The sequence below is a fragment of the Schistocerca nitens genome, unplaced genomic scaffold (assembly GCF_023898315.1).
Source record: "Schistocerca nitens isolate TAMUIC-IGC-003100 unplaced genomic scaffold, iqSchNite1.1 HiC_scaffold_376, whole genome shotgun sequence".
Taxonomy (NCBI): domain Eukaryota; kingdom Metazoa; phylum Arthropoda; class Insecta; order Orthoptera; family Acrididae; genus Schistocerca; species Schistocerca nitens.
The window spans coordinates 3,479,601-3,493,146 of record NW_026045910.1 but is presented as its reverse complement, the minus strand read 5'-3'; the positions used below and the strand labels follow the sequence as shown (position 1 = coordinate 3,493,146).

Genomic DNA, 13,546 nt, shown 5'->3' with positions numbered 1-13,546 from the left:
TCGGGAGCGAGCAGAGGTCAAGGTGGACGCGAACCTGAGCCTGGAGCCAAGGTGGCGTGTGGCTCTCGCCCACTCGAAAGGTTGCAGGGAGTGAAAAATTAAGGTGTTGAAGGAGGCGACGAAAGCGAACTCCAGGGGGTAGCAGGGCAGAGACATACAACCCGTATTGACTGTCGAGAGAGTCATCAAAAAAGGAAAGATAAGACGGGTGGTCGGGCATTGCCAGTAGCCGACAGGCATACCGACAAAGCAGTATATCGCGCCGGTAGGTGAGTGGCAACTCACCAGCGTCAGCATGAAGACTCTCGACGGGACTAGTATAAAACGCTCCGATCGCAAGTCGTAAACCCCGATGTTGTATGGAGTTGAGGCGGCGTAAGATGGATGGCCGTGCAGAGGAGTATACGAAGCTCTCATAATCCAGCTTGGAGCGGACGATCGACCGATAGAGGCGAAGTAGGACGGTTCGGTCCGCTCCCCACGACATACCACTGAGAACACGGAGGACATTTAGAGAACGGGTACAACGGGCAGCCAAATAGGACACATGTGGAGACCAACTAAGTTTCCTGTCAAATGTAAGACCTAAAAATTTTGTTGTCTCCACGAATGGGAGAGCAACGGGACCGAGTCTTAAGGACGGTGGGAGAAACTCTTTGTAGCGCCAGAAGTTAATACAGACCGTCTTCTCGGCAGAAAAACGGAAGCCATTGGCGACACTCCAGGAGTAAAGACGGTCAAGAGAACGCTGAAGACAGCGCTCCAGGAGACACGTACGCTGCGCGCTGCAATAGATGGTAAACTCGTCCACGAAAAGGGAGCCTGATACATCAGCTGGGAGGCAATCCATTATTGGATTGATCGCTATGGCGAAGAGAGCGACGCTCAAAACTGAGCCCTGTGGCACCCCATTCTCCTGGCGAAAGGTGTCTGACAGGACAGAACCCACACATACCCTGAACTGTCGATCCATTAAAAAGGAGCGAATAAAAAGAGGGAGGCGACCGCGAAGGCCCCATGTATGCATGGTGCGGAGAATGCCCGCCCTCCAACAGGTGTCGTAAGCCTTCTCCAAATCAAAGAACACAGCCGCGGTCGGGCGCTTCCGCAAGAAGTTATTCATAATGAAGGTCGACAAGGTAACCAGATGGTCAACAGCAGAGCGGCGCCTACGAAATCCACATTGTACATTGGTAAGGAGGCGTCGAGACTCGAGCAGCCAAACCAATCGAGAGTTAACCATTCGCTCCATCACTTTACAGACACAGCTGGTAAGCGAGATGGGTCGATAACTGGAAGGCAAGTGCTTGTCCTTCCCCGGCTTAGGAATCGGGACAACAATAGACTCGCGCCAGCATGCGGGAACATGTCCCTCAATCCAGATGCGATTGTAAGTATGAAGAAGAAAACCTTTACCCGCAGGAGAAAGGTTCTTCAGCATCTGAATATGAATAGAATCAGGCCCTGGAGCGGAGGACCGTGATCGGCCAAGTGCGTTTTCGAGTTCCCGCATGGTGAATGGGGCATTATAACTTTCACGATTCGAGGAGCGGAAGTTAGGTGGCCTAGCCTCCTCTGCCTGTTTGCGGGGGAGGAAGGCAGGGTGGTAATGAGCGGAGCTCGAAACCTCTGCGAAAAAGCGGCCGAAGGCATTGGAGACAGCCTCAGGGGCCACAAGGACGTCATTCGCGACCGTCAAGCCAGAAACTGGTGAGTGGACCTTAGTGCCAGATAGCCGGCGCAGGCTACCCCAGACAACAGAAGAGGGAGTAAAACTGTTAAAGGAGCTGGTGAAAGAGGCCCAAAAAGCTTTTTTGCTGTCTTTGATGACTCTACGGCATTGCGCTCGGAGTCGTTTGTATCCAATACAATTCGCCAACGTAGGATGGCGCCGAAAGGTGCATAAAGCACATCGTCGAGCACGGATAGCGTCTCTACAAGCCTCATTCTGCCAGGGGACGGAAACGCGACGTGAAGAAGAGGTAGTATGAGGAATGTAACGTTCGGCAGCATTGATGATAACAGCCGTGAGGTATTCGACCTGACTGTCACAACTGAGAAAATCGTGGTCCGGAAAGGTCGCCAGGGAGGAGTAAAGTCCCCAGTCAGCTTTCGGTATGTTCCAGCTTGAAGGACGTGGGGATGTAGTGTGGTGCAGGAGACGAACGACACAGGGGAAGTGGTCACTCGAATAGGTGTCAGAAAGAACATACCACTCGAACCGACGGGCAAGAGTGGTAGAACAGATCGAAAGGTCCAAGTGGGAGTAGGTATGAGTAGAGTCCGAGAGGGAAGTCGGGGCGCCAGTATTGAGGCAGACAAGATTGAGATGGTTGAAGACATCCACCAAGAGGGAGCCTCGTTGACAGGATGCAGGAGAGCCCCAAAGGGGATGATGGGCATTGAAGTCGCCAAACAATAAAAACGGCGGAGGAAGCTGAACAGTCAGGTGCATCATGTCAGCCCGACTAACTGCGGATGACGATGGAGTGTAGACGGTACAAACGGTAAAAGTAAAGGCAGAAAGAGTAATACGGACAGCTATTGCTTGAAGTGGGGTGGTCAATGGGATGGGATGGTAATACACTCATGGAAATGGAAAAAAGAACACATTGACACCGGTGTGTCAGACCCACCATACTTGCTCCGGACACTGCGAGAGGGCTGTACAGGCAATGATCACACGCACGGCACAGCAGACACACCAGGAACCGCGGTGTTGGCCGTCGAATGGCGCTAGCTGCGCAGCATTTGTGCACCGCCGTCGTCAGTGTCAGCCAGTTTGCCGTGGCATACGGAGCTCCATCGCAGTCTTTAACACTGGTAGCATGCCGCGACAGCGTGGACGTGAACCGTATGTGCAGTTGACGGACTTTGAGCGAGGGCGTATAGTGGGCATGCGGGAGGCCGGGTGGACGTACCGCCGAATTGCTCAACACGTGGGGCGTGAGGTCTCCACAGTACATCGATGTTGTCGCCAGTGGTCGGCGGAAGGTGCACGTACCCGTCGACCTGGGACCGGACCGCAGCGACGCACGGATGCACGCCAAGACCGTAGGATCCTACACAGTGCCGTAGGGGACCGCACCGCCACTTCCCAGCAAATTAGGGACACTGTTGCTCCTGGGGTATCGGCGAGGACCATTCGCAACCGTCTCCATGAAGCTGGGCTACGGTCCCGCACACCGTTAGGCCGTCTTCCGCTCACGCCCCAACATCGTGCAGCCCGCCTCCAGTGGTGTCGCGACAGGCGTGAATGGAGGGACGAATGGAGACGTGTCGTCTTCAGCGATGAGAGTCGCTTCTGCCTTGGTGCCAATGATGGTCGTATGCGTGTTTGGCGCCGTGCAGGTGAGCGCCACAATCAGGACTGCATACGACCGAGGCACACAGGGCCAACACCCGGTATCATGGTGTGGGGAGCGATCTCCTACACTGGCCATACACCACTGGTGATCGTCGAGGGGACACTGAATAGTGCACGGTACATGCAAACCGTCATCGAACCCATCGTTCTACCATTCCTAGACCGGCAAGGGAACTTGCTGTTCCAACAGGACAATGCACGTCCGCATGTATCCCGTGCCACCCAACGTGCTCTAGAAGGTGTAAGTCAACTACCCTGGCCAGCAAGATCTCCGGATCTGTCCCCCATTGAGCATGTTTGGGACTGGATGAAGCGTCGTCTCACGCGGTCTGCACGTCCAGCACGAACGCTGGTCCAACTGAGGCGCCAGGTGGAAATGGCATGGCAAGCTGTTCCACAGGACTACATCCAGCATCTCTACGATCGTCTCCATGTGAGAATAGCAGCCTGCATTGCTGCGAAAGGTGGATATACACTGTACTAGTGCCGACATTGTGCATGCTCTGTTGCCTGTGTCTATGTGCCTGTGGTTCTGTCAGTGTGATCATGTGATGTATCTGACCCCAGGAATGTGTCAATAAAGTTTCCCCTTCCTGGGACAATGAATTCACGGTGTTCTTATTTCAATTTCCAGGAGTGTAGACATCGTCCCGAACGAGCAACATACCCCACCATGAGCAGGAATACCGTCCACAGGGGTGAGGTCATACCGCTCCGAGGTATAGTGGGTAAAGGCAATACCGTCAGTTGGGCGTAACTTGGTTTCCTGGAGACCAAGGACGAGCGGACAGTGCAGGTGGAGGAGCAGTTGTAATTCCTCCCGATTAGATCGAATACCTCTTATGTTCCAATGTAACAAGGCCATCGCTAGTCAGAAAAAAAGGGGGGAACGTGACGGGGGAAGAGTTGGTCACCCCGACGGCCGCGGAGGGCCAGGTTTCGAGGGAACAACGCTACAACCGGCGGGAGGCGGATCCTGTTCCATCGAGTCGTCGCCAGCTGCGGCCGCTGTCCCGGGTTGCGTAGGAGGGGCAGCATCATTTGCCGACGAGAGGCCAGCTGAGCGCCTGGTAGCAGAGCTTCGCGGCGAAACTGAGGACGGCCGGGAGCAGCGACTCACGGATGGAGCGTCAGACGAAACGCGCCGGGGTGGAGAGGGGGATAGAGACTTCTTCTTGGAAGTCCGAGGGGGCACAGGGATGGTGGGCTGGACCCGAAGAAGGTCCTCACGCGCGGGGTCCATTTTGGAACGCCGGACCTCGGAAGCCGAGGTCCGGAACGTTTCCCCGATGGATGCCTGGGAAGAGGAACGCTTCTCAGGCGGCGGGGGGGGGGGGGAGTAGGAGGTAGGGTGGCCCCTGGGGCAGAGGGGGCAGGGGCCGCGGGGGAGAAGGATTTGGAAGGGAGGGATTTGGGAGGCGGATGCATAGACCCCGGATGGGGGGAGGAGATGGAGCGGGGACAGGATAGGGGTGAGGATACTGTGGAAGGAGTGGACACGACTGAGGCAAACAAAGTTGTCAACGTCACGGGATGGAGGCGGTCATACTTCTTCCTGGCCTCAGAATAAGAGAGACGATCCAAAGTTTTGAGTTCTTGAATCTTCTTCTCCTTCTCATACGCGGGGCAGTCTAAAGATCTAGGCGACTGGATGCCAGGACAATTAAAGCACTGAGGTGGTGGGGTGCATGTATGTTCCTCACGAAGAGGACGTCCACAATCGCCACAAAGGCGCTTAGCCTCACACCGTGACGACATGTGCCCAAAGCGCAAACACCGAAAGCAGCGCATAGGAGGCGGGATGTAAGGTCGCACGTCGCACCGGTAGCATATCACCCTTACCTTCTCCGGGAGAACGGCCCGCTTGAAGGCGAGGATAAAGGCCCCGGTGTCGATGCGACTGTCTTTGGGACCGCGCTGGACTTGCCGGACGAAATGCACGCCTTGGCGCTCCAGGTTGCCCCTGAGCTCCTCATCAGATTGCAGCAGGAGGTCCCGATGAAAAATAACCCCCTGTGTCCTATTCAGTGCCAGATGCGGGACAATGGACACTGGGATGTCCCCTAGTCGGTCTCACGCCTGGAGCGCCGCCGACTGTGTGGCGGAGGTGGTCTTTATAAGAACGGACTCTGAACCCATTTTACTGAGAGCCTCGATTTCCCCGAAGATGTCCTCTATGTGCTGAACAAAGAACATGGGCTTGGAGGTGGCGAATGTCCCCCCATCGGTCCGAGAACAGACCAATAGTGGGGGAGGTACTTTGCCCCAAGCCGGTGGGCCTGTCCTTCCTCCCAGGGAGTGGCCAAGGGGGAAAGGGCAGGAGAACCAGAACCAGAGACAGTACCTTTCTTTTTAAAAGACTCGGCCGCAAAGCGACCTGATACATGTTGATGTTTCATCTGCGAAACGTCCGCCCCGATACCACCCACTCAGACCAGGGGCTCTCCCCACGGGCGCCACCCAGCCTCAGCAAGGGCCACCTGGCAGGGTGACCGTTGCCGGGAGTCCTGATACCCCAAGGAGACGGGCATCTACTCCTTGGCCGACATGGGGAGGGTGCAGCTCAGGTATCGGCAGTACGATCCCTGTGTTGTCAGGGGGCTACAACCTAGGGGGTACATGACGACCCCACCACAACGGGCTGGCTACCGTGCTGGATTTCGGGTGCCATGGAAAGTCCATCATGATCGTAGGTGCAGATGGGGACGCACTATGGGCGTAACTTGTACAACCCATCAGGCGTTACAATGCTGAGTGCCAAGGTCTTAGTGCACGGAGGACCAGTGATACACCACGTAAGGCGTCCTTCCCCAAAAGGCTCGTACTTCTGTAGAATTTTGAAAAATGTAGGTCAAACCCCAATGGGGACCATCACATGGAAGGCCGAAACGGTTGAAACTCCTTTTAGTCGCCTCTTATGACAGGCAGGAATACCTCAGGCCTATTCTTACCCCGGACCCGCAGGGGGAGTCGGCCACTTCAGTTGCCCATAAAAGCACATCACCTTGCGTATAGCCCACGACAAATCTGATTTTCCGTGCTTCCATCCAGTTGCGTGGAAATACATGATGGAAAGCACTCATAAATACTACTGGATTCATTCTTTTACCTTCCACAGGAAACAGTCTATGTCTCAACAAACATTCGTCTGCAAAAGTAATTGATAGACACGTGGCACTTTCGGTCGTATTTATGTTGTTGTAGTTACCTGTAATTCCGGTTGGTAATTGTTCAGGTATCGGAGTTATGGGTATGTTTACTATTTGCACTCTACAACTGTCACTGGTACCTGCTGTGGGCCTCGTGACAATTTGTGGATGAATACCGACAGGTTGTGGGTTGTTCACTGTAGCCTGTGTATTATTTACATGCACAGTTCGAGATATGGTAATACTTTCTTCTAAAAGATTGCGGATCCTATTTTCCGTGGCTTGTGGGTTAATGTTTACCTTCTTCACGATTTAATTTTCTTTACTCTGAATAGCCTTTTCTGCTACATCTGTGTATAACTTGCAACCCGTTACTAACTTCTCTGCAATAGTAGTAACCTTATCTAACGTACCTGCTTCATCTTGACTAACGATATCACTCAGATTTTCATTAATGTTCTCTCTCTCCTTCTTAGCACATGCTGAGTCAACTTCTAATGTCGCTACCCTTAACGTTACCTCTTCTACAGTTAGAGGTACACCTTCGTAGTCTGTTTAGTCTGTTAACGACAGTTATTACCTTTTGTGCTGTCGAAACCAACTAGTTTTGTGTGGCTTCAATGTTTGTGTTTGTGTCTGTGATTTTCTTTATCTGTAGTTCTACTCGATAGTGGCGGTCATTAAAAGAATCTACCTTCTGTTTTACCTCCGTAATGTTACTGTTAACTTCAGGAAGTACTTCATGCTTTACGTATGTTTTCATATCATTCAATTTTTCATCTGTTTCAGTGCGAAAATTTTTGGCTGAGTCATCGAATTTCTGTGAGACCGTGTTTTGCAAATCCTTGAATACTTGTTCTTGTTTCATTGCATTTAGATCTTGTGTAACAGTGTTTTGTCGTTGTTTTACCGTGTTCATATCTTGTGTCAAATTATCAATTTGGGTATTTATATCTTGTTTCATATCGCTGAGATTGGTGTTTATATTATACGAGGGCTGTGCAGAAAGTAAGTTACGATCGGTTGAGAAATGGAAACGACTATGAAAATCCGATAAAGCTTTGCAAAGATGTGTTGGGCTGTGTCTCTAGTATGACTCTACATAGAATTATGTCACTCTTTTCGTTCCTGAGCTCTTAGTGAGCGCGTAAAGATGTTATAGAAAATAGTGTCTCCCGCCAAGTACGAGGGCCTGGTGAGAATTTTCCCCTGAAGCTATGCAACCAACATTACGTAACTGTCGTGCGAATTGTCTCCCACTGAGTTTCATCTCTGCTCAAACGGACCGCTGGCTATGAAGACAACATTTTGGCACAGACAACGAGCTTTAGGCCAGCGTAGAGAATTGGCGGAAAGCACTGGCGGCTGCCTTCTATGATGAGGGTATAGGAAAGTTGGTACAACGCTACGACGAATGTCTGAGTCAGAACGGCGACTACGTAGAGAAGTAGCTGAAAGGTGTAGCTAACTGTTACAAATGAAACATTTCTGATTTTCACTGTGATTTTCATTTCGCGATCAATCGTAACTTACTTTCTGGACAGCCCTCGTATAATAACTGCTACAGCAGTGCGTCAGTTTTACTAACGTGGTTGCTGTCCGCTATACTTCCCAAGTTAATGTTTTGTGTTGTGACAAGTGGTGTTTGTAACGTGTTATCAAGAATCATATTTGGATCGCTCTCCGACGTTTCATTCATGAGCGGTATGTCGCTCTGGTAGATGCGTGACATTGTCTCTTCAGTGGTAAACATTATGTCGTCCAGGTTATTCTGTTGTGGAGCGTCGCCATCATTTGTCACTCCTGCGACACTCTTCTATGATCTACTTGAACCTTCTGCAGTGGGCATGCATGGCACCTGAACTTCAATTGTTAGATCTCGCAATTCTACGCCATCTTGGATGATTGCGTTTTCGCTATCGCTATCAACAATGGGCATATACTTTTCAACAGTGTTATATGAATATGCAAAAAATTTAAATTTCACAAAAATGTTAAAATTTCATACGCTAATTATTACAGCTGATAAATGTAATGCTTGCTTTACGATTATTATAACGTGCAAACTATTATGTAGCAATTCTTTATGTTTTGCTGACGATGCGTATCACACTGAAAAACTCCTGTAAATTTTTCGCCAATAAAATTCAAGGAAGAGAATAGTGAGATAAAGGTTGCTATCTACATAAAAAAGAGTCGCTACCAACCATAAGCATACAAGCAATTTGCATAGCCGTCCTACCTTTGCAGCGCTGAATAAAACAGCTTACTACGGAAAATTTTACGTGACCTGTGTCCAATTCTTAGTCCTCTCAAAAATTTTCTCCTCAATTTTGCCTTTTTGCGTTACTTGCTCCCTGTCGTGATTCATGCAAACAGAAAATAGAGGCAATTAGTTTTTATAATTCATAACAATGTCATAGAAATTTCTTACTGTAACAATGATTAACAAACACCACTCACGACCGTTGCCTCTAAGCCCTCGCACACAGGTCGACAGTTGTAATATAAAAAAATTTAAATAAATATAATTGAATATGATTGCGTTATTAAAATGTCTGTGCTTATTTTAAATTTTCTTGGCGACCGGACTTCACTTCACTTTTTAGTTTAATGTGCAGGCAGCGGACTCTGGGAACACCGACACTTGTCGTAATCACGAAAATCCTCTTCCTATAATTTTCCTCTTCACTTCATTAAATAAATGCTTGATACTGTTTTTTAACATCATGTTACTCATGCACACATATGATACTTCAAGATCGCAATACTTCAATCTAAAATCGCACATCCTCATCGTCCTTCTACATACGAAAGCGACAGTATCTTTCTAAAACAAAAAACTGTACAAAAAATGAATGAAAAAATATTTTTGTTTGTCTGAACCTTACCGCGCATTCATAATTAACATCTTTGCTAATGCTTCTAGTCGATCGGTGTTTCAGTTTTGTTTTGTTCTTTAATAAGTAGTAACTTTGCGGCATCCTGGGGATCTTTCATCATGTACTTATACACTAACCAGCACACAGACCCTGGTTGTTAATCCAGCACGCAGATTCTGTTCAGAGATGGGGTATCTCCTGGAAGCAATGCTTTAATACGCATGAGTATCTGGGAAGGTGCCAATTTCCATTGATCATTCACTGTAAATCCATAAAATCACTTTCCCATTTCAAAAACATAATCAAGGCCTCATTGCACTTGTGGTTTAATGATTACATTCCATAAACTTCACATAATTTTTTTACCACCTACTGCATCTCTATTTCTCATGGAACTCTCCTGTTCAACTTATTACATGGTACGTGACATTGCTTTGCTGCTGTAGAAGAAGACATCTTATCATTTTTATTGCCTCTATCATATTCCATTGCGCAAGTGCCTCATGTTCGTTTTTATGATACATGCAAGACAACTTCAAAACTGAAACATAATCAAGTAGTAACAAGATAACAGTACTGCAAACCACTGTCCTATCTCCAGGAAACATGGCCCCACAAACGTCTGTACCAGGAAACACAGAACTCAGGTATTGTTTGTGTCTTTACCACTGCATCTGAGGCCTATTACTCTGTACTCTGCACAGCACAACATGTATATGACATTTGAAAAAAATATATACATGGTCAGCAAATTCATTATATCACCCATTAAAACTTAGTGATAACGGCATATCAGTATATTTATTCATTCTGTAGATATTTTGGGTGGCCTGCACCTGCTGGCTAACTCCAACATATACACAGTGTGCCTGTTATAAGTGCAGATATTTTTGTATGTTGTACTTTATATGTACACACACCAGTGGTTGGCCGTTTTTCCTATGCATCAAACAGTCTGCCCACAAAAAAGTCAAACTTTACAACCTGATGTTTTCTGCACAGTCATGCTACACCACTAAGCGGACTATGACTTTCAGTAAAAAAAAGTGATGTTCAGAATCTAACTATGTACAAATTAATTAATTTTCAATGTGAATGTATAATGAGTCGTTCCACGTCATTGCAATCTGTCGTGAAAAATGATAAAAAAAATGGTTCAAATGGCTCTGAACACTATGGGACTTAACTGCTGAGGTCATCAGTCCCCTAGAAATTAGAACTACTTAAACCTAACTAACCTAAGGACATCACACACATCCATGCCCAAGGCAGGATTTGAACCTGCGACTGTAGCGGTCGTGTGGTTCCAGACTGTAGCGCCTAGAACCGCTCGGCCACTCTGGCCGGCACAAAATGATTGATGGAACATATTACAAACTAATTTTTTGCATCCATGCACCCACACTTCAGCAGTTGACCTGCCACCCAGGGAAAAGTAAGCATTAATGGCTTGCTGTTGCCACATGTACCCAGAGGTACTGACCAACCTAAAAATATGACTTGTAATGGCTATAATTATTAGTCTGGTAATAATGTAAATACAGATGTGACATTGTTCAGTACACCGTCCTCAGTCACCAATATAAATTCCCGGACTTATACCCATTATACCCTGTACATGTCCTTCGATACTTGCATTCCAGAGTATCCTATGTAGAGCACAAATTTCAAATAAGATTGGTGTACTGTAATTACAATAAAAGTATTTGGATTTCAAGAACATTCATGTTAATTGTGTCCCTAACGGTTTTAGTACATTGCAAAAAGACATGAAAATTTGTATATTGAAGTCACAAGGCTAAATGAATCTTGTGATATTGTTTCAGATATGGAGGCACCATCTACGGTGTTTGCCTTCTTGCTGTCTCTTGCAGTTCAGTGTCTTCTCGTGACAGCCAATCTGAGTGGTGCCCCACCTACCACCACAACTGGCCTTGCTGCTGACACCACCAGTACAATTCCATATGGCGCACCTCAAATTGGAGAGAACCCCACGGCAGAGCAAGACAGCTTCACGGTGGATCTGGATGCACCAACCACAAATCAACAAGCCCACTCTGGAGAAGGAGGTACCTCCAACATGGCCCTATCTACCCTCACTGATATTCCATCCACTACCAGCAAAGTACAGGATGGTACAGGTGTTAACCCCACCACTGTTACAGTGGATCGAGATGGCATCACGGAACGCCCTACTGCTGCCACGACAGACCTGCGCCCGGTCACTACATCCCGTGGCTGTATCGCTCGTAATGCAGCTGGTGTCTCAGCAGTCAAGAGAGGCAGCAAGAGGCTGAGCGCACACAACAAGAACCCGTCCACTGTCACCACAGAAGCCACCACGAAGCCGGAGACTCGTACTGCCCGTCCCACAAAACCAAAACCCGAACCCATCTGTCCGGCCGGCTGCAAGTGTGAGAACCTGGAGGTGCACTGCTCACGGGCCGGGCTGGTGGCCTTCCCTGAGGGGCTCGATCCACGCACCACCTACCTGGACGTGGGCCACAACCGCTTGACTGCCATCGCCGATGACGAACTGGCCGAGCTGGGCCTCACCCAGCTCACCAGCCTCATCTGCGATGACAACGCCATCGAGACAGTCGGGCTGTATGCCTTCCGGGGCCTCCACGACCTGGCACTATTGCAGCTGTCTGGAAACCGCATCCGCAAACTGTCCCCATTCATCTTTGTAGGCAACACGGACCTTCGCCACATTGACCTGACAGGTAACCCCTTGCAGCTGGGGCACGGGCCGCTGCTGATGGTGCAGCAGCTCGAGTGGCTGGACCTCGACCAGTGCAACATCACGTACCTGGCACTGGACGCGTTTCGCGACATGCGAGGCCTGCGCTACCTCAACCTGAGTGGCAACCGCTTGACTTGGCTGAGATTGTCACACTTCTCCGGGCTCAACTACCTGCGCTACATCAAGCTGAATGGCAACCCACTGGTGTGCGACTGCAGCACAAAATCCCTCTGGCGCTGGTTCAAGCAGCAGGCAGTCCACGTGGACGCCAAGTGCATTGCCCCTAACAATGGCACCACGCATTCCTGGAATTTCTTGGAGGTGCTGCACTGTGTTGATGAGACCGAATATTATCCACCATTATCATGAGAATTGTCAATTTTACAAATACTCTCTAAAAATCACAGCTCTGAACGCTGTGTTGTATTACTGTTTCCCTTACTTAACCTGCACATTTGCCAACTTCTGTGGTGTTTTATCACTCTATCCTCAGCACAAAGCTGTTCTGAAACAAAGGATAACAAGAGATCTTGAGCCCTTAAGAACTCCCACTCTTTCAGAGATGCCACATGCAGACCTCAATATGGTTTCTTGAGTGACATTTATCGTGACTTCCAAATATGATGTCTTGTCCTGGCATCTTATCTGCAGTTTCACTCAACCAAAAACAATACTTTTTATATGTTCCATTTCCTTTCTGGGCAGTTGACCCACAAATTCATTTTCTCCTTTGTCTTTCTTCTATATGGTACCTAGGGATAACAAAGCATGATGAAATGGCTAAGAGAAGTAGAAAATGAACGTGAGCTAGTACATTTGATATTCATTATTACTGGTATATCCGAATGCGCAGTTTGTCAGTATAGATCATATCGATAAATAAAATTGATTAATGTCAGAATTCACAAATGTTCTAAAGAATGTCAAAGATCACTTGCTTGTTTCTTAGTAGTCAAAATATGAAACTAATTTGTTCATGTACAAAATGCTCATGTAAAATGTATCACCTTGACTGTAAATGAATTAAACATTTACTAGTTGTTGTACAAAGGCAAAATATTTTGTTACAAATAAATGTTTGCAAAATTCTCCTTATGTGATCATATTGACCCTTTTACTATTTTCGAACTATTGTTCCATCCAGCACTGTTCCTCTTCCAGTGCTTGAGAAAATTACAGTTGAAAAATGCTCACCTCAGTTACTTCTGCCACTCTGATATTTCCTGAGATTAACTGGTTAACAGCAGAGGCGTAACTGGTAAGAACACCTTTTGACTGCATTGCATTTATTGATGGATCTGTATACGCACTGAAGGAGGTAGTAAAAATCCATTCTTGCAGGAATACTATACTTTTGTTATAGCTACATTGTGATATCTGTTTCAGTGAGTCGGCCAGCTGA

The 13,546-nt window shown here is 48.0% G+C and overlaps 1 protein-coding gene across 1 annotated transcript in view; it reads left to right on the top strand.

Annotated features, from left to right (window-relative positions):
- Window positions 1–13,233, top strand: part of LOC126229633 (uncharacterized) — an 82,320-nt gene extending 69,087 nt beyond the window's left edge. The window contains exons 2-3 of the mRNA XM_049942374.1: window positions 11,225–11,467; window positions 11,564–13,233. Coding sequence (XP_049798331.1) covers window positions 11,225–11,467; window positions 11,564–12,513 — 1,193 coding nt within the window. The 3' untranslated portion in view covers window positions 12,514–13,233. The remainder of the gene's footprint in view (window positions 1–11,224; window positions 11,468–11,563) is intronic.
- The last annotated feature ends 313 nt before the right edge of the window (window positions 13,234–13,546 follow it).